The 21,235-nt window shown below is 42.1% G+C and overlaps 1 protein-coding gene across 1 annotated transcript in view; it reads left to right on the forward strand.

Moving 5' to 3' along the window:
* The window catches only part of LOC311244001 (tyrosine-protein phosphatase non-receptor type 18-like), a gene marked incomplete at its 5' end in the record, with an annotated part of 57,994 nt that overhangs the window by 32,868 nt on the left and 3,891 nt on the right, over positions 1–21,235 (forward strand). Inside the window, 3 exons of the mRNA XM_084333410.1 lie at positions 2,166–2,251; positions 14,385–14,492; positions 15,562–15,770. Coding sequence (XP_084189536.1) covers positions 2,166–2,251; positions 14,385–14,492; positions 15,562–15,770 — 403 coding nt within the window. The remainder of the gene's footprint in view (positions 1–2,165; positions 2,252–14,384; positions 14,493–15,561; positions 15,771–21,235) is intronic.

Below are 21,235 nucleotides of genomic sequence, written 5' to 3' on the forward strand. Positions count from 1 at the left end.
AGTCTCGTGTTCAAAACTCCCTTTTTGAACCACTGATCAAATACATTATCTAGGAGGGAGGCCGGAAACAGATTTTTTTATGTTTTTAAGTATATTCAATATCAAATACTTCTCTATTTTTGCTTACGTATCATTTTGAGTGGAGTTTTTAACTATTTACTATAGTTACTACTATTAACTATTTTATCTAAGTATTTCTACTTTTACTTAATTCCTGTGTGGTGTTCTGGTCTTTGGGACCTGTTTGCAATGTTTATTAAAAGATAAATTATATAATTCTTTGTTTTATTTAATTTTATTGGCCATGGCTCATTTTCTGTGAAGAACATATAAAAGAACACATTTTCATTGAATGGACAATGTGCAGGTGCAGCCTACACATTTATATTATATACGTGGTGTTCAGGTCCAAAAAGGTTCACTGTATACAGTACCTTCACTGTCTGTCTCCACCTTGTTTTCATTTCATGATTTATCCCATTCATATCTTTGTGGATTCTTTTTCACATTTTATCACAAAAAACAAATAGCACTTTTATTTAATGTGATCTAGCAGAGGTAACTGGCAAATATTAACCATATATCCTGTCTAGATTGTAATTGAGATAAAGTTAACATTTATTTTTACGTTAATTGTTATTGCTTTATTGTTTTAAAATCCCAATAATGTTGTGGGTCTACGAGACCTGTGAACATTGGATGAGTAAAAACATGAACAGCAGAGTAGCCATAAGTTTCAATTTGGACCAACGCCCCTGATTTACACACATTCTTATAAATATCTTGGTTTCACCTTTAATAAGTACATGATCTTCATAGAAGGAAGGAAAATAATGTCTGAGTCAGCAGGAAGGGCGCTAGGGGGTGTGTTGAGTAAAATGAAAGTGTGCACTGACCTTGTTCTGTTCTGTTTTATTTTATGCTGCTGGAGTATGGGGTTTTGATGATGCACCTGAATGTAATGCGATCCAGAACCGGGCCATAAGATACTTTTTAGGAGTCCATAAATACACACCAAAAGGGGCTATAGAAGGGGACATGGGGTGGGACTCTTGCTTGGTCAAGCAAAAAGGTGAAATGGTGAGGTTATGGAACCGCCTGGTCCAGCTGCCAAATGGCAGGGTGACAAAAAAGATTTTTAATTGGGACAGAGCACACGGTCATCCCTGGTCAAGACAGATGTCCATGATTTTTTCTTCTACTGACTTGAGTATGATTTTTATGAACAATCTGCAGTGTAAGGTTCACATAATTAAAACTAAATTATCAACAATCCATCAGGATAAGTGGAAGGTGGAGATTTGGAAAAAACCTAAACTTAGAAAATATGTTGCAATTAAAAATTTGTATTTTACTGAACCTTATGTAATGTTAAACTTAAAGAGAAGACGGAGGTCTCTGTGTGCCCAGTTGAGGTCTGGCACCCTGCCATTGGCTGTGGAAGTGGGTAGATTCCAGGGTAAACCTGAGGAGGAGCGGTTGTGTGTTCTGTGTGATCTGGGAGTGGTGGAGGATGAATAACATTTTGTTTTTTATTGCCCTTTGTACACCGCTTTGAGGAGGGCTTTATTTGAGAAAATTCTAATTGTAAATCCGGATTTGTTTTGGCAGTCTGAGAGTTGTATGTTGAGTTGTTTTTTTGTGGAGGACATCTTCGGTTTTGCAGGATTTTTGGAGAAGGCATGGCACTTGAGACAAAACACACTGTATCCTATATAATTGTATTTGAATTCATCTTGTTTTTCTGTTTATTTACATTGAGTACAGCTTGTGTTATATTACGTTTTATTGTATTTTCTTGTATTTTCTTATGGCCATCTTGGTCTATACTGTATGTCATTTGTTAAGTAATTGGTAAAGTATATTATTATATATTTATTGTTATGTGTCTTGTAAGCCCATATGGGTTGGGCATACATCTGTATGTAAGACACGAAAATAAAAAATATCAAATCAAATCAAATAAATAAAAGTAACAACAACATCACACCAGGGTTCAGTAAAGGAACTGTACTTTTTTATCCCACACTGTAAGTGTCTTTGAGCACTATGAAAAGCGCTATATAAATCAAATGTATTGTTATTATTATTTAACTGGGGAGCCCCTGGAAACCCGTCAAGGACCTAAAGTATCTATGTTTATAATGGTGTCTTCTTTCTGCCAGTTGAAGGTGCCAGTCTATGATGACATTGACCCTCTGAAGACACCCGAACACACTACCACTACTTTCCAGCAGACTGATACTAAGAGGTATCTATCCATCTATCCATCTGTCCATCTGTCCGTCTCTGTGTCAATAATACACAAATCAAAGACAGTTACACTTTATTAATACTATTTCATGTAAAAAATATTCTACTATCCCACTATAAAATGTCTGAATCCATTTCAATGGGTTGGCTAATCAATCTGAAATTGCACATGGGCATTGAGCATTGGCATAGGCAGCCAGGCAGGGACTGACAACGCAGAATTTTCCACTATCACAAATGTAAGCTGTTGAGCCTTTTGGCAAGTCTGCTTGGAGTTGTGGTGTACCGTGGAAGTCTGCACGTAGTTTGGGGAGTGCGCATCCCTGGAAGTCTGCATGTAGTTGTGTACAATACAGCATACATAGTACACAGCGCAGTATACATAGTACACAGCATAGTATACATAGTACACAGCATAGTATACATAGTACACAGCATAGCATACATAGTATACAGCAGGTGTTCCCAATTCATTTTCTGCCAGGTCCTCTTTCTAGGATTCAAATGACTTGGCGAGCCAATCCCTCACCCCTCACCCCTCACCCCTCCCTCATTCAAAATGCAGACATAAGCTACATGAGAAGAACGGAGTCCAAATGTAACATTCAATAACCATTTTCTTGTTATATGAAGGAACATCAAATTTGCGCAATTATAGCCTACTACTGGAAACACTTTAACGCAGGCCTAGACTTTCATGAAATACATTTTTTTATTGTCCATGCTCGGCTTCCGTAGAGAAGTGCAACACTCGTTTGTTTAACACAAATAAAAACAGGCCCGCTTCGAATGTAATAATTAGCATACATTTCAAACAAACTTGAAAACGTCAAAACAAGTCTAACAACCAAAATGCCCTTTTAAAAAGAAAATAATAATATTCGGATTAAGCTGAAACCATGGGATGGAAATCAGAGCGGTTCGATGCAAAATGTGCATCTCCACTCAAATGCAAGTTTTCGAACGTTCGGCTGATGTGATGTTGTGGCAAGGCGGAGGCACTGGTGGAGGTGTTTCCTGTTTCATAATAAAAGTTCTCTGCGCTACGAATTTCATAATAAAAGCATCCGCTATTCTATTGTCATAGGAGAAACCTACATATATATGGCCCGTGGGCCGCCTATTGGGAACCCCTGGTATACAGTACAACATACATAAAAGAGAGAGAGAGAGAGAGAGAGAGAGAGAGAGAGAGAGAGAGAGAGAGAGAGAGAGAGAGAGAGAGGAGAGAGAGAGACAGAGACAGAGACAGAGAGAGAGATTTGGGTGAAACTTCCTGTGAGAAATTGAATTGGTTGCGTGTGTACATGTGTGTGTTACTGTTTCCATTTTCCAACATTAACAGGTTCAGCGCCAGAGGTCTCTATGGGCGTATGGCCGTTGTGTGCCAGCGCTTTGTTCAATGGGGATAAATGCCGGTGTTTGCAGTGCTAAAACTATATTCAATATTATAGCTATGGATCTAATAACATAGTCGATTGTCAGTGAGTTTCTTCCGGTCAACATACAAAAAACAGATAATTTCTTCATCCATACATTTCCGTTTTATACCGTGGTGAATATGAGTATAGTTTTAGAGTGATTCTGTGTAATCCCGGGAAACGACGTCAAACAGCGTTTTACTGCATTTCATTATAAATCGTGCCATTTCTCGCCTGGATCAATAATCAATCGGAAATCAACGCTAGATTATCGGTATTATGTTTCATCATGCATGCAAGAAAGGGTGGGGGGGAGGTCGTTTTTCTATGTTTCGATCGCCACCAACGGAATATCGCTACACAGTACATTACAGACACACGCTCCGATCGCGGGGAAAGAATTATCGGATCAACGCAAGATTGATAACATATAGTCCACTCCTTACCTTGACTATGATGTACTGCAAAAAGAAGAATCCAATTATCTATGAACGGGGGGGGGGGTGACCCTCGTCGATGCCATCCCTATAAGCGATTGTCTTGCCGGAGTATTTAGACCCCGCCTGCACGCCGTAGCTCGGCCCAGACAACAAGCCACATCGTTTGCGATCTCAGACCCATTCCCAATAACATCAGGCTGGATGGATGGATTATGAATGGATATAGCGAACAAAAGAAATAACGACCAAAACCCGACTTTTCTCGGGTTTGGCGCTCAATCGATGGCGAGTTAACCCAACTTATCTCGGGTCTGGCGTCCAATGTGTTAAGGTCATACTACTCTGCCTCCTCAAACAGCCACAAAAAGAAATTACATGGATGATGATTTTAACTGATTGAATAGAGGCCTTTCAATGAATGTTTTACATTTTACATTTTGTCATTTAACTGACGCTTTTATCCAAAGCGACTTAGAAGTTTTGTACGTTGAAGAGGCTTGGTGGCAGTGGTCGGGAGGCCAGCAAGCAGTGCATTGCCGTAGACGAGGCGGGAGATGACTGTTGATTGGACGAGGAGTTTGGGTGGCTTCTTTTGTCAGGAAGGGGCGGATCCTTCTGACGTTGCTCAGGAGGAATCTGCAGGTTCTGGTTGTCGCTGCGATGTGAGCAGAGAAGTTCAGCTAGTCGTCAAGGACAACACCAAGGTTCTTGGCGGTCGGGGATGAGGCCACAGCTACATTCTCGACTGTGATGGAAAGGTCGTCAGGGGGGAAGATTTGAGGTGGTTGGACGTCATCCAGGCGGAGATGTCGGACAGACAGGCCGAGATCCGCTCAGCGACGTAGATATCCGAGGGAGGAAAGGAGAGGAAGAGTTGAGTATCATCGGCATAGCAATGATACGAGAAGGCATGAGACGTGATAATGTTACCCAGAGATTTGGTGTAGAGGGAGAAGAGGAGGGTTCCAAGGATGGAGCCCTGATGGACACCCATCTGCAGGGGGCGGGGGGCCAACAGGGACCCTCTCCATGACACTTGGTAGGAGCAGCCGCTGAGGTATGATGTCAGCCATGTCAGTGCAGAGCCAGCCACTCCCATTCCTGCGAGGGCCACGAGGAGGATCTGCTGGTTGACTGTGTCGAAGACTGCAGACAGGTCCAGGAGAATCAGGACAGAGGAGAGGCCTTTCGCTTTTGCTATGTGAAGAGCCTCTGTGACCCCTATGAGGGCCATCTGTAGAGTGACCAGTCCTGAAGCCTGACTGATTAGGATCTAGGAGGTCATTCTGTAAGAGATAATCAGTAAGTTGGTTGGATACAGCACGTTCAAGTGATTTAGAGGGGAAGGAGAGAAGAGAGACAGGATGATAGTTGTCTTTGACAGTGGGGTTCATGGTTGGTTTTTCTATGAGCGGTGTGGCTTGTTTTAGGGAGGTGGGGACCACCCCCGAGTTGAGGGAGGAGTTGATGGTTGCCATTATGAATGGGAGGATGTCTGGTGCTATGGTCTGGAGGAGTGGGGAGGGTAACTGGTCCAGCTGGCATGTAGTGGGACTGTTCGACGTTACCAGTGTCAAGGTCTCAGCGTCTGTAATGGGAGCCAATGATGACAGAGAGAAGGATGAGGTTCTCGATTCAGCATTTGGGATGGGTGGGGGTTGGGAGAAGGAGCTGCGGATGTTCTCCACTTTTTTCTCAAAGAAAATCGCAAAGTCTTCAGCAGAGAGAGAGCAGGGGGAGGGGCGGAGGGGGGTGAGGAGGGAGGACATGGTAGCATGCAGTTTACGAAGGTTCTTGGCAGAGGCCTCGATCCTGTGGTGAAAGAAAGAAGCTTTGGCAGTAGTAATGGTTTTGGAGAAAGCTACAGTAACAAGAGGTTGTGATATGTGTCAGCAGTGAGGCGTGTCTTTCTATACTTCCTCTCGGCCGCTCTTAGGACCTGTCTTTCATCTCTCACTGCATCTGTCAGCCATAGTTTTAAATGCCCACTTATTCATGTTGGAAGAAAGAAACTGTTGCCATGACGTGTTGATAATATCAGAAATATATCAACTACTTACAAATTGAACAAGTAAGGAGGAGGGGTACATCTCTGGCAGCTAAGTATCAGTGCATTGTTTGTCAAATAGCATCAAGCTTGAGTATTACACTCTGAGTGTGTGACACACATATACTGTATGTGGTCACAGTGTTTTTATTAGTGTTTTTATTTGTTTTGAATAAATATGTATGCTATGATGAACCTTTAAGGGACAATTTAGTTTAGCCAGCAGATGGCAGTGGAGTGTTAGGCCACAGTAACTATTCCTTCTGCGTGTGTTGCTTCCCGTCATTCTGTGACAGGAAGCCAATGGAAACAATAACAATCTTCTGTCTCCTTATTTCATCTGTTTTTACAAACAGAATCCTATCTGTTCAGGTCTCACACCTGAGACCTGTAACAAGTGCATAGTAGTATAGACATATTAGCATGATAAGTAGTGGTATACGTAATAATAATAATAATAGCCTGCTTCTCTTCGATGACCCCCCCCAGGAGCTCGGATAGGAGTGGGTCTGAGGCGGCCATAAGATGCAAAGCGTAGGGGTCTTAAAGGGGAACTCCACTTTTTTTGGAAATTAGCTTATTTAACATCTTCCCTGGAGTTAGACAAGAAGATGCATACCTTTTTTGTCTCTGTGCGTGCATTTTAGCTTTGGGAATAGACGCTCCGTTAGCATAGCTTAGCTTCATCACTGGAAGTGAGGCAGGACAGTAGCCTTACAGTGCCTTACAGTGTATTGCAAGGTCTGACATTGACCAAACTTGATATGCATGACCTTGGTGGGCTCTAGGTCAACTCCTGAAAAGGGGGTCAATGTCAGACTTTGCAATCAAAAGTTAGGGGGCTAATAACCCTTGCCATAATTTCAGTGCGCCCCCTAACTTTTGATTGCAAGGTCTGACATTGACCCCCTTTTCAGGAGTTGACCTAGAGCCCACCAAGGTCATGCATATCAAGTTTGGTCAATGTCAGACCTTGCAATACACTGTAAGGCACTGTAAGGCTACTGTCCTGCCTCACTTCCAGTGATGAAGCTAAGCTATGCTAACGGAGCGTCTATTCCCAAAGCTAAAATGCACGCACAGAGACAAAAAAGGTATGCATCTTCTTGTCTAACTCCAGGGAAGATGTTAAATAAGCTAATTTCCAAAAAAAGTGGAGTTCCCCTTTAAGTGTGTATAGTTAGAGACCAAACATAACAACATATATGAGAAATAAATCAACTAAACATCAACATATATGAGAAAGATATCAACTAGAATATAATACATTGGTGTCTTATTACTGGATCTTGTAAACACAGTGGAACAGTAATATCTACTTTTATCATTGCACAGATGTTTTCCTTCAAAAGTGGTTACCAATGGTTACAGACAGCCATGTTGGCAGAAAGTCATTCTGTGCACTCTACTGAACATGAATGGTATTATTACTGATACTGTTGTCGTGGAAACCCATGTCAGTTTGGTGTATGACTGATAACAAGCCTGGTGTTAGACTTTCCTTCATCTGATCTCTTCATGTTGATAATGATCTCTGGTTGAACGTTGGTTTGGCGCTGTGCCAGCAGCATTGCCATATGACACCCTGTAATGACATCAGAGAAGTAGGAAGCTTCCTGCTAACATGTAAATAGAGTAGAGAAGTAATACAGTATGTGTACTCAGTGTAGTACAGTATGTGTACTCAGTGTAATACAGTATGTGTACTCAGTGTAGTAGTGTACTCAGTGTAATACAGTATGTGTACTCAGTGTAATACAGTATGTGTACTTAGTGTAGTATGTCATGTGTACTCAGTGTAATACAATATGTGTACTCAGTGTAATACAGTATGTGTACGCAGTGTAATACCATATGTGTATGCAGTGTAGTATGTCATGTGTACTCAGTGTACTACAGTATGTGTAACTGAGGGGTACAATTCCCTGACTGTATTGATAAGTATGGTATCATTAAACCACTACCGCTTGATGTACTTTAACTTCTGGCCATACAGTACACGATATCTAAGTATGATGAACACTTTCCCACATATGAAATCAGGTCCACACAAATATAACAGTCGAAGGTTTAATATAGCAAAAGGTATATACAACATTCACTTAATTACATTTATGATTTGAATGCACTTGTAAGGCAAATGAGTATTCGTAGGCAAATCAACACTGAATGTCCAATCTCTGGTTACGCAGGAAGCAAGTATACAACCTGGTTCTTTAGGGAACTATAGCGATGGTACTTAAGGATTATAGCGGGATACTAAAGGGGTCCTGCTGGTTGTAAGTCAGTAGGGGGGGGGGGGGGTTTGGAGAGCCGTCAACTGCATCCCATCTGGCCAACGATTCCTGGGGAGAATTCAGGTACAGAACACAGTGCCCGCAGGATCTTGATCCACAGATGAATACACTTGGGCCCTCTTGTAGACGGTAGCTGTAGGCTGTAGGTCCACAACGAAGGAGAAGCGAGGCGGCCTCGGTCTGGGTTGAGCGCCGTCTCACCTGGGCTCCTCTCGGGGGTAATTCCAACACTCACCGGCGTTGGCTGTTATCCGCTCCACAAATCAAAGCACCCAAGACTCTAGATAACGCGAGGAAATGATGGGGGTGCTACTCACTTTAGAACTCGATACCGCACGATGCACCATACATAATAGACTATTATTAACTTAATAGAAATACGTCCCACTCGACGGTACAGTGCCAAACTATGACAATTCAGCTATGAATTTACACGAGGTCTCAATGCCTATTCTGGGGCCAAATAGGCCATACTGCACCACACGTGGGTCGTGGGTGAGGCTTCACGTCTGTTACTAGGTTGAGGGTAAAGGACTAATGGACTAAAAAGAAAGTTCTACTTTACTTGCGCCATATTTATATGCACGGTGAACAAATAGTACCATTCGTATTTCGGTAGCCGTATTCCTACGCGGAACCGGGGCTAGTTGGGACATGTTCGTCGGCACTATTGAACTTGACTCAAGGGGCCTGTCTGCTGGCGCCAGGTTCTTGTCCAATGAGAGAATGAACTATTATGGGCTGTAGTAGACTAAAGGGATATTCAGTGTATATGTACAAAGAATATACAAGGGATATCAAACGATATACAAATACTATTAAATATATATCCATAAATAAATATATATATTCGGTTTAATCTGATCCTTCACAACAGTATGTGTACTTAGTGTAGTATGGTATGTGTATTCAGTGTAATACAGTATGTGTACTTAGTGTAGTATGGTATGTGTACTCAGTGTAATACAGTATGTGTATTCAGTGTAGTATGTCATGTGTACTCAGTGTAGCCAAACGGTGGGAAAATGTAGTCGGAGACAGGTTGTCATCTGATTTTATTTTATTTTATTAGACATTTAAAAAAAATACAAGATTCCAGAAAAACGTCAAAGATGCTACACAAAAAAGTCAAGACTTATTTCCATTGTGGTCCTTGGTCTCAGACAGACAAGCAATACAAAACATGACCATAAATACAAATTTGACAAACTACATAGACATGAACATTTTAAATGCAGTACAAACGTAGCAACAGACAACAATGTATCAGACAACATTTTCATGCATTTTAAAATCTAGTTTTTGACATTGTCGAGGAGCCATGATTTGACTTTTTTTGTGTCGCCTACTGATGCTGTGAAGGTAGCAAATTCCAATTTGTGGCTCCCCAGAATTTAAAAGAACATTTGCCCATATTAGTTTTGAACCTTGGAATACGCAGGTCGGCAATGCTGGCTCTGGTGTTATGGTATGCATGTCCCTGTTCCACTGAAAATTATTTGTAAGATAAGAGGGGGCCCTATTATTATAAATGTTGTGAACTATGTTGAGCTGAAGTTGAATGGACCTGGCTTCCAGAGGGCGCCAGCCCAGCAACTGGAAGTGTTGTTTGCCCACATGTGCTAGAGGCTACTAGTCCTAGAGTTAATCGGATGAGTTTGTTCTGGGAAACCTGTAACTTATCTTTTAAAACTTTGGTCAGACCTCCGTACCAAGAACAGATACCATAGTCGAAACTCGAACCAACAAGAAACAAGAGAATTTTCCAGAATGCTTACAGGGTCTAATAAATGTGCTTTCCTGGCCAGAAATGTTGTTCTGCCATTCACCTTGCTCATAGTTTTGAGAGCCATGGATTCCCTGCTTAGGCTGCTGTCTAGGTGGCAACCTAGATAGCTTATACACTTTTTTGCCGCAAAAACTGGTGGTTGCTTTTTATTTTCTGTTCTTTTGCCCTCCAGTGGAAAAACTGGCAAAAACCGTATTTAACATAATTAAATACAAACAAAAATACAAACGATTAAACTTTTCTATAAACAAAATATCACACAACTACTAGGCCATTGGCTAAGGGAACTAGCTCCAGCACAGCCGTGTCTCGCTTCCAAGCCTGCTTCAACTTCTCCTCCCCAGAAGAGCTTCTATCCCAGGCTTTATCCTGGAAGCTCCTCCTACAGGGACAAACCAAATCACAACAATCAATTAGATAATACAAACATTATTTTACACCTTAAATTATTCTGTGCAACATGGATACATCATTCCATACCGAGCTATCATCACAAAACAGTAAAAAAGCTCTAAACACAAAAAAGTGTTTAGAGCACTTTACTTATTTTTTGATCAAATCTTTGTTTAGAGCACTTTAGAAGTCTATTCCCTTCTCATCATGAAAACCCTCCCCCTGTACTCTGCCACAGTTGGTACCTTCCAAATCTCCCCTCCAGAAAAGGCTTTGGCCTCTCCCAGTTCTGGGCCCCATTCCCCGTACCTGCTTCAACTAAGTCGATCAAAAGTCCCATTAGCCAGCTTAAATTAACCCGATGATTGATGTCAGGCTATCTCGGTTTCTCGAAGGCTGATTCGGTCTCGTTCATTCGAACCAGACTTCAGTAATCAGGATAATTGCGCATGGCCATTTTACCTGAAAAGGGAGAGGTGTCGATCCCCGAAAACCATGATTTTCTAACAAGAAGATATCGCAGACAAGTTAAATGCATATCTATAGGCAAATTTTAAGTTCCTCATTAATCCAATCAATCAGATTATATTTCTTTAAATGTGCCTGCTGGCAGTAGGCTTAATGGAATGAATAATCGAATGAGATCTTGCTAGTGAAAATAATTATTTCAACTCTTTCAGAATAAGTAGATAAAAACAAGCCCAAATAGTATCTAATTGATACGAATTAATAGATACTTATGAGGATATCTGTACTGTATGCGCTTAGCTTAGGTATCATGTACTATATAAATACATGGTTCTCAAAGTTTTCAAGGCGCGACCCCCGAAATAACGGTGACAGAGAGGCTTGGAGGCTATTAACAGTTTCACTATTAATCAGGTTTTAATCTGTTTCGGACATCATCCATACATGCATTGAATTGATTAACCTTTGGTTTATACCAGTCATGTTCATCACCAGTCATCTTTTTCATCATCAGATAACAGTGCTTGAACAGATAAATGCATTTTCTCAAATTCATTCATCAAAACGTCAAAGGCTTGCAATTGCTCATTCACTTTTCTCAAGTCATGTCCACGTCATCAAGTCCGTCAAACAGCGCATCTCCTCAGACATTTTAATCCCAGTTACAATATCACAATAATGTGTGACAGCAGTGATACAATTCAACAATCCACAGTTTCAGATTCCTCGTAATTCACATCCACAATCCACACGTAAAGACGCTTCAATTTATGCTTGAATGAAACACAATCCGGGCGCTCCGGTTAAGCAAATACATCCACAGCGGAGAATATGAAACGAATCAGAGCCAAACGCCCGATAGGATCCAAGTTTCATTCATTAAAAATATCCCCACGGGATTCACATTTGCAATGCTCCGTTATTAAAATAACCACATAGTGTGTGTTGCGAGCGCCGTATAGCTATGACGTGCATTATTTAGGACGAAGTAAATCCATAGGCTGAATATGATTTATTATCAGCATTTTAGGTCTATTATTTTACATTTCAAAAGCCCCCTCTAGAAAAACGAAGCACAAAAACATCATTCAGAATGGTATAATGGGATCTCTGAGGAAGGGAGCTGGCATTTGTTTGCGAGGGAGTGGCCAGTTTATCCAGCTAACTTAACTAAACCTGCGCTGGAGCAGGTTCACATTTTTCAATCTGTTGCCAATTGCCATAGTGATTTAGACAAACCTGCTTTGTGGAACCGAAAAGCCTGACTTATGTCAAGTTATCCTGAAGATTATACGGCTAACTCAGTTAGCCACGTACGGGGAACGGGGCCTGGTTGGGCAGCCAGATATCCTACAAGGAACCAAGTGGGAGCACAGACAAACGGTATTTACAAACACTTTAAATCCACATAACATGTTATGATTTAACAGAAGGTGTTTGTCTTCTGTGCCTGGGTTTTCCCAGTACACAATAAACTATGCCAAAGGCCTAAACTAAATGTTTGGCAGCATGACCACATGCGGGGAACAGGCCAAACCAATTAAAGCCGTTCCAACTCAGAGTACCCATTAACCATACACAATCCACAACTATATGCCAGCAAGATGCTATACATAGAAGAGTGGTGTGTGTATGGCCAATGTGCATCCCTACTTATAGGGCATGGGATAGCCCCATGACACACATGTGATACAGTATGTGTACTCAGTGTAGTACAGTGTGATACAGTATGTGTACTCTGTATAGTACAGTGTGATACAGTATGTGTACTCAGTGGCATACAGTATGTGTACTCTGTATAGTACAGTGTGATACAGTATGTGTACTCAGTGTAATACAGTATGTTTATTCAATGTGAATGATACTGTATTACACTAAGTACACACACTATCACACTGTATCACACTGAATACACATTCTGTATTACACTGAGTACACATTCTGTATTACACTGAGTACTAGGGGTGTAACGGTACACATATCCGTACTGAACCGTTTCAGTACTGGACCTTCGGTTCAGTAAGCGCTGTGTACCGAACGAATGCAACGGTACGTTAACCACCAACGGAACGCCCGTGCAGAACTTTTTTTTTGCATGCATTTAATTCAAAACCCCAAGTTCACCCCTTCCAAAAATATAATTTGCGCAAAGACGTATGTTCGTTCAGGCCACGCACAACACTGAGAGATTACCTGTAATTTAGCATAGCCTCATAGTGTGGCGAACGCACACACACACACGCACACACATGCACACACACACACACACACACACACACACACACACACACACACACACACACACACACACACCCTCTCTCTCAGTGCGTGAGGAGGATTGGTGCTAGATTGAGAAGGTGATGTCTCTCAGAGATCAAATTAATGATAGTTTGCGGCATATAGAACGGACATTCATACACAGCAACGCGTCTCCAAACAAGGTGTGATAAACATGAATTGATATATTTTCCTTGGCATGAAACAGGAAATAGTATTTACCATTAGGGACCTGCATGACGCTTCTTTCTCTATTCAATAACGTTTTACCCTGAGGGATGGTGGTCGCGGTTGCTGTTGTATTCAGTTCAATGACGTTGCGTGTCTCCTATCCGTCATGCAGCGCATTCAGGCCCACGCCCCCACAATCTAATCTTTTTTTTTTCTTTTCTTTTTTAACAAGTCGATTATTAATTTTAATATAGAATATTCATTGACAGCCCTACTTAACAGTTACTGCTTCACCCCTGAGTGGAACATGGAAAGCCAAATAAATAAACGTAAACGTACTCCCACTGTACCGAAAACCGGTACTGAACCGTGACTTCAAAACCGAGGTACGTACCGTTACACCCCTACTGAGTACACATACTGTATTACACTGAGTACACATACGGTACTACACTGAGTACACATACTGTATTATACTGATCACTTAAGACCTACTTTAGTGATCTTTTACCTTTAAACACTTTCACCTGATAAACACAAAATTAGTTGACTTAGTACCGTAATAGTCCTGCATAAAATTACTTTTCTGTCACCTCCCTGTCTGTCCCCTAAGGTCTGAGTATTAACTACAGTACACAGTAGCCATCGCGTTTTGTCACACTACCGTCTCGCCCACAGACCTGCACCGTGTCTCTGGACGTCTCATCCACTACTATGTTGCATGTGCCGGTTATGTCACAGTGGAGACAGTGTGTACTGATGAGTACATTCTTCTAGTTCATCATTGTCAAATTGATTGATGATTGGTTGTGTGTTGTGTGTTTTTAGGTGTTCCAGGGTATCTGTGATGAACGACACGTACGCTGTGGTCAACAAACCCAAACAACCCCACCCATCCTCCACAAACCCTGGCCACTCTCCAGCACCCTCTCCAAGGTAACTAGATAGTCTAATCATCACCCAGATCATTGTGGTAGTTTAACCAGAAATAGTCTATACAATGAGACTGATAACTGTGGTAGTTTAAGAAAAGACAGTCTATATAATGAGATGGATCATTGTGGTAGTTTAACCAGAGACTGTCTATATAATGAGATGGATCACTGTGGTTGTTTAACCAGAGACAGTCTATATAATTAGATGGATCACTGTAATAGTTTAACCAGAGGCAGTCTATATAATGAGATTGATCACTGTAATAGTTTAACCAGAAACAGTCTATATAATGAGATGGATCACTGTAATAGTTCAACCAGAGACAGTCTATATAATGAGATGGATCACTGTAATAGTTTAACCAGAAACAGTCTTTATAATGAGGTGGATCACTGTAAAAGTTTAACCAGAGACAGTCTATATAATGAGATGGATCACTGTAAATGGTAAATGGCTGCATTTATACTGTAGAGCGCTTTTATCCAAAACGCTTTACAATTGGTTCCTCACATTTTACCCATTCACTCACACATTCACACACTGACAGCGGAGGCAACCATGCAAGGTGCCAACCTGCTCATCGGGAGCAATTAGGGGTTAAGTGTCTTGCTCAAGGACACTTCGACACGCTGGCCGGGAGGAGTGGGAATCGAACTGGAAACCTCCGGATTACCAGATGACTGCTCTACCTCCCGAGTTTAACTAGAGATAGTCTATATAATGAGATGGATCACTGTGGTAGTTTAACCAGAGATAGTCTACTCTATACTATCTTATTAAACAGATGAACACACTGTTAAACAGATGAACATACTATTAAACAGATGAACATACTATTAAACAGATGAACACACTATTAAACAGATGAACATACTGTTAAACAGATGAACACACTGTTAAACAGATGAAAATGCTATTAAACAGATAGTTTTCCAGTGATCTCTCATTTTGTGTAGTTACTAGTAAGCAGTGACTTCATTTAACAGTGAAAATGACACATCAAAGAGTTTATATTCACAACAGTTGCTGGTATGAGGGTGTTTGACCCCTCCTTGCTTTCTGCTCCTAGCGCCACGGCCAGGTCTCATCACTATGACAACGATCTCCCAGGTGCCACAGCGGCCGCACTTTACAGCACCGTCAAGCCCCGGGCTAAGCCAATCGGCTCGCCCCATCTTGCGACGCCCATCTATGATTTGGCAGGACCGGCCAGTCTGAGGCAAGGGGAGGGGTCATCGCTAGACGACAACATAGGATATGAGCTGGTACAAGGTAAAGGTAAGGAAAGAGAAAAGGAGGTGTTAACCTCTTAAGCCCTAGCCATATTTTCCGAAAATTCGCCTAAAAGTAGCTACATACCCAAGTATCTGGAAGTTTGCTCCACTTCTCCATTTGCATGTTCTTGGTATCTAGGGACATCTATGGACCTCAGGGAATGTATTCCCAGTGTCAGAAATATTGTGTCTGTTACTATGCTTGAGTAAATTGTAATGAACCAAAGGAGAATATAAATTATTATAATTGAATAACATATAATTGAATAACACCATGCTAACATTGACCAGACGTGAACAATTCAGCACCTTCTTGAGATCAAGTGTGCAAAAAAATCTAAGCACATTAATAAAGGGCAGATGATTTACAAGGGGTTTTGTAGATACAGTACTGAATTTTGCCATCCGGACATTTTGAAATATGAATATAGAATATCAGGCCTATAAATGACCATATTATGGGCAAGTCATACATCTATGGATCGGGTCAAATCCAATGGCAGAGTTTAATCTGGATTTAGTACCACCAGGCACCCGTTACAGGGCAGCAAAGACCGTGAATGAAATGTACTGTAAGTACAGTTACTTTTGTATAATCTCCATAGCTCCGCCATTCTTTATAATTTTTTTAAGACGTTCACAGATGGGTAAAGAAACAATATACGTTGTATTTTATGGCAATAACATTCAGGTTTGTTCGACCTGTTCGATCACGTCAGCCCGCTGCAGCTTTGACAGCTTACTTCTGGCATTTGAAAAAGTAGGTTCCGAAGCACATGTGTGCCAAATTTGGTGCTTGTGCCACAAAGTGAAAGATTGTTTCAGCAATCTGCTCCAATATAACAGAGGTAGAAGAAAGCTAGGTTTGCAATGGATTAGGAGGATACAAGATACATTAAATATGGTACATAAGATTAGGGATCCCAAAACGATTAACCTATTAAGAGCGCCAGAGGGAATAGAGAGGATATTAAGATTATTTCAGGACACTATACACATAACCAAAAGCAGCAGAGGAAGGGAATATTAAGTAATTTTTTGAGAGATTAGATCTACCAACAAAAGGGGAAGAACAGAATGGATTGTTGAACTCAGATATTACAGAGGGAGATATGGAAGATGCCATTAGTAGAATGAAAAACAATAAGTTGCCAGGGAGTGATGGTTTCCCATCTGAAGTTTACAAGACATCTAGACAGGAATTGGGCCCCTTACTGTTAGCATTGCTTAGATACACCATGAAGGAGGGCAGGATTCCCCCTTCCTGGAAAGAAGCCATCATCACTATAATCCCCAAGAAAGGTAAGGATATGGAACTATGTAGTAGCTTTAGGCCAATATCCATTATTTAGATTATAAAGTATACACTTCAATAATTTCTAAAATATGTGAGACGTTTATGCCAGATATTATAGATGAGGACCAGACTGGCTTTATTAGAGGGAGACAAGCACAGGACAATATAAGGAAAACAATTAATATAGTAGAAGAGGTTCAGAGAAGGGGAGAAAGTGCAGAGTATGGATGCTGAAAAGGCGTGTCATATATCATGTCTTGTAAAAAATTCGGTTCAATGAGGAATCAATCAAATCACTGTACCACGAACCAACAGCAAGGGTGAAGATTAATGGTAGCCTGACTGATAGGATCAGACTAGGGAGGTCTACCAGACAAGGCTGTTGTCTTTCACCGACACTCTTTGACATCTTCATTGAACCATTGGCTCAAGCAATTAGACAGAATAGTAATATCAAAGGGTGAAGATGGGAGGCTTAGAACACAAACTGGGTCTATTCACAGATGGCGTGATAGCATACATGGGACAACCAGATGTGAGCTTTCCAATACTAATGGTACATTTGTTCTTCCATAAATGTTACTAGATATATAACATAATTTAGTATAATACATTATAGAATAATACTTTTACTTATAGTACAAAAAGAAAAAACTTGATTAGCTTGACAGCAGTAAATACAATACAACACTACATAACACAATATAACATAACTTTGTTTATCCGCATTACTCATTTCTGTATTTCTCTAATGTGTATTCTTTAAGCTGATTTTTAAATTGTGCCATATGTTTACTCAGTTTGATGTATTCAGGTAAATTATTCCTCAACTTCACTTCACAAACAGATATGCACATGCTTTTCAGCGTAGTGTGTACCATTGGTTGTTTAAGATTCCCTTTCCCTCTTAACACTTTGGATGCCACGCCGTGTTTTCCTTTTTACCCCCTTGATGCCCAAACCCACTCCAATGTTAACTTAATATCGCCTAATCTATGTTTTAAATTATGGCTATGTGTCTAATCTGCCCGTCGCTTATCAAAGACTCATTTTCCAGTCAACATTGTCAAGGTCCCTTCATTTCCGTTTGATAGCATTTTGAAAATCACTCGTTTTCGCGGAAAAAACAACCCTATGATGATAATCGTCTTTTACTGGAATATTCCAGAACGTTGTCATTTGTCGGCCTATTTATGAATAGTTTTCAAATAAACGCTAGATGATCGATAGTATATGTGTGCGCACGCACGCTCGTGCCGCGCGCTGACCCCGGTTACATCAGTGAGAAGTAAAATGTGGAGTCAGAAATCCGTTCTCCCATTCACTTTCATTGAGTCCAATCCAAAAGGGTGATTTACCATCTGGGAGACGATAGGGGGCGCTTTTTTCACATCTGAGTGCCGGCGGTGCCTGGATATCCAACGGTAGGCTCGCTTGATGCAATATGATTTCAGATCGCTAATAATAAAAAAAAAATAAAAAAAAAAAAGAGAGAAATCTCGTGATGGGCATTCAACAGTCGGGGGGGTAAACCCGAGAAATCTCGGGCGTGGCATCCAAAGTGTTAACACATTCCCGGCCAATCACGTATACGTGATTCGGCGCCATGCTTAAAGGGCCAAGCTTGTTTTTGCTTTTATTGCATTTTAATAACCTACTCAATGTCACGGAGCGGCACTGCAGATATACCCTAGTCTTGGGATTCGGAAAAGTGCATTAGCGGCCAGATCCTGGTAGTGGCGCTGTCTCGAGAATGGAGTACTCCTTGTTTTCAGACCGGATGTTATTTTTTTTCATTCAGTCCTAGTTTTTCTGTTAGCCTGAAGCGAGGGCTTCAGCCGATCGCCTGGAATACTTTTTGCGACACGGAATTCAGTATGCAGTAAAGGAATATAGCATCAGCCAATGGACATATCGATCTACCAGATGGCGATCAATAACTGGGAAATCCTTTTTGGGATCTAACCGGCCACAGGTGAGAGCTATTTCACGTAGATTTCATGCTGATCAGGCCTTGTTATCATAGCCAACCAGCCGATCAGTGTATTAGGCTACAATAACGAATTCCGTTATTGGTAATCAATAATCAGAAACGACGTCCCGCGCCCCCCCCCCCCCCCCCCCCCCTTTCATGCATTACCAATCATATGCATTTTGATTTTCACCTGTAGCTTGTGTAGGGCCGAAACGCCAATCGATTTAACGTTATTAGCTTAGCGCCTTATAACTAGCCTTGCAGGAATTATCCCAGATCATTCCGATATAACGCTCATATTCATCACGCTATAAAATGGGAACGTATTGATGAAAAAATGTATTCCTTAAGGCATATTGAAGGGAAGGTTTATAGTGTCAATTGACAATGAGAATGGACACATAGCAATCATTTTAAATATAGATTTAGCTCTACAAACACCTTTACGCATAGTTAAACCTTGTTATGAGAAGCTGGCCTTATAGAGTGGGGCCCGTCTAATCCCCGTGGCCGTCGATGTGTTAAGTTATATTCTCCTTCTGTTATGGTTTGTAACCGACCCCAATCGCACAACACAAGACAGGTATGAGAGTAAGCCAAAACAGGGCATTTATTTATTATAGAACAAAAAGCGGCACAGTCCCTTTAAGGGAGAACACAAAAACACTAGAGTCAAAGAAATATGGAAAATGCGGCACTGTGCCTTTAAGAGGCGAACAGGCTAAGGGACTAAGGCTAAGGGCCAGGGCTAAGGACCAGGGCTAAGTGTCAGGGCCAGGACCAGGGGCACTGGAGAGGGGGACAGGGACAGAGGCCCGGAGAGGCGGGCTGGAGACAGGGACAGAGAACAGGGTTAAGGCCTTGGACAGGGCGAGGGCCAGAGCTGCTTACAGGGATGAGGACAGGGTTCCGACGGCGGAGGCCTGGCACGGGAACAGGGGCCCGACGGCGGAGGCCTGGCACGGGGACAGGGGCCCGACGGCGGAGGCCTGGCACAGGGACAGGGGCCCGACGGCGGAGGCCTGGCACGGGGACAGGGGCCCGACAGCGGGGGCCGGGCACGGAGACAGGGGCCCGACAGCGGGGCCGGGCACGGAGATCCTCCTCCTCCTCCTCGGATGCTGCAGACGGGCAGCGCAGAACAAAGGGGGTCCCAGGGGACCGGGATGGGAACACGCCGTCCTCCCGTGGAATACTAGGGAGCGACGACGAGCCTCACCCCAGGTACGAGGATCACGAAGAGACGCCTTCCTCCCGTGGAATCGGGAGCGATGGCGTGCCGCCTTGACGTCTGGAGTGGGAACACTGGAAAACCTCCCGTAGAGAATTAGAGAGCGAAGACGGTGTCCCACTCCAGGCAAACGGCGACAAGTGGTGATGGCTGGGCCGTCGTCTCACGCCGGAGACGCGGCAGGTGATGGTGATGTACAGAATGGTAACGTACAGAACTCCATGAACACAGACACAGATACAGAACGACCCGACCAGGACTGGAAGGGAGCCTGCCACCTAAGTACTCTCCCGAGCAGATTGCAAACTCCCAACAGGTGCGTGAGGGTAGAGGAACAGAATGTCCAAGGGTGGGGGCTGGTGAAAAGTAGGAGGCAGGCAAAAGTTCTCACAAGGGTGGGGGCTGGTGAAGAGTAGGAGGCAGGGAAAATTCTCGCAAGGGTGGGGGCTGGTGAGGTGAGGAAAGGGAAAAAAAGGTCCAGGGAACAGGCGAATCCTCACACCTTCCCTGTTGATTGATTGATTGATTGAAAATGTTATTAACAGATTGCAGAATGGGTACAATACAGTACAGCTCAATACACACAATTGTTAAGGGAATGCAGACCAGAGAAAGACTTTCGTCTTGTTTACATCCGCCCTAAAAACATGGCTCAGCAGCAACTCAAATTGGTCTTAAAATGTTTTTTTTGTCTCTTTTATCATAACTTGGCTTTTATTTCTTTTATCATGAGTTGCTTTTAAGGGTTTGCGGATTTTCTTTTAACATTAGTTAACTGTATGAGTTGTCAGGTTAGGTGTTTTTATAATTTTCTTTTAGAATGTGTCCTGTCAGTGTACATGTCCATTTGTGTTTCTGTGCCTTTTTATGTTCCATGTATGGACCACAATGGAAACAAGCCTTGGCTTTATTGTGTTTTATCCATTTTTGACCAGCGTTATTGACACTGTTATTGTCTTGTCTTTT

The sequence above is a fragment of the Notolepis coatsorum genome (assembly GCF_963971535.1).
Source record: "Notolepis coatsorum genome assembly, chromosome: 17".
NCBI classification, from domain to species: domain Eukaryota; kingdom Metazoa; phylum Chordata; class Actinopteri; order Aulopiformes; family Paralepididae; genus Notolepis; species Notolepis coatsorum.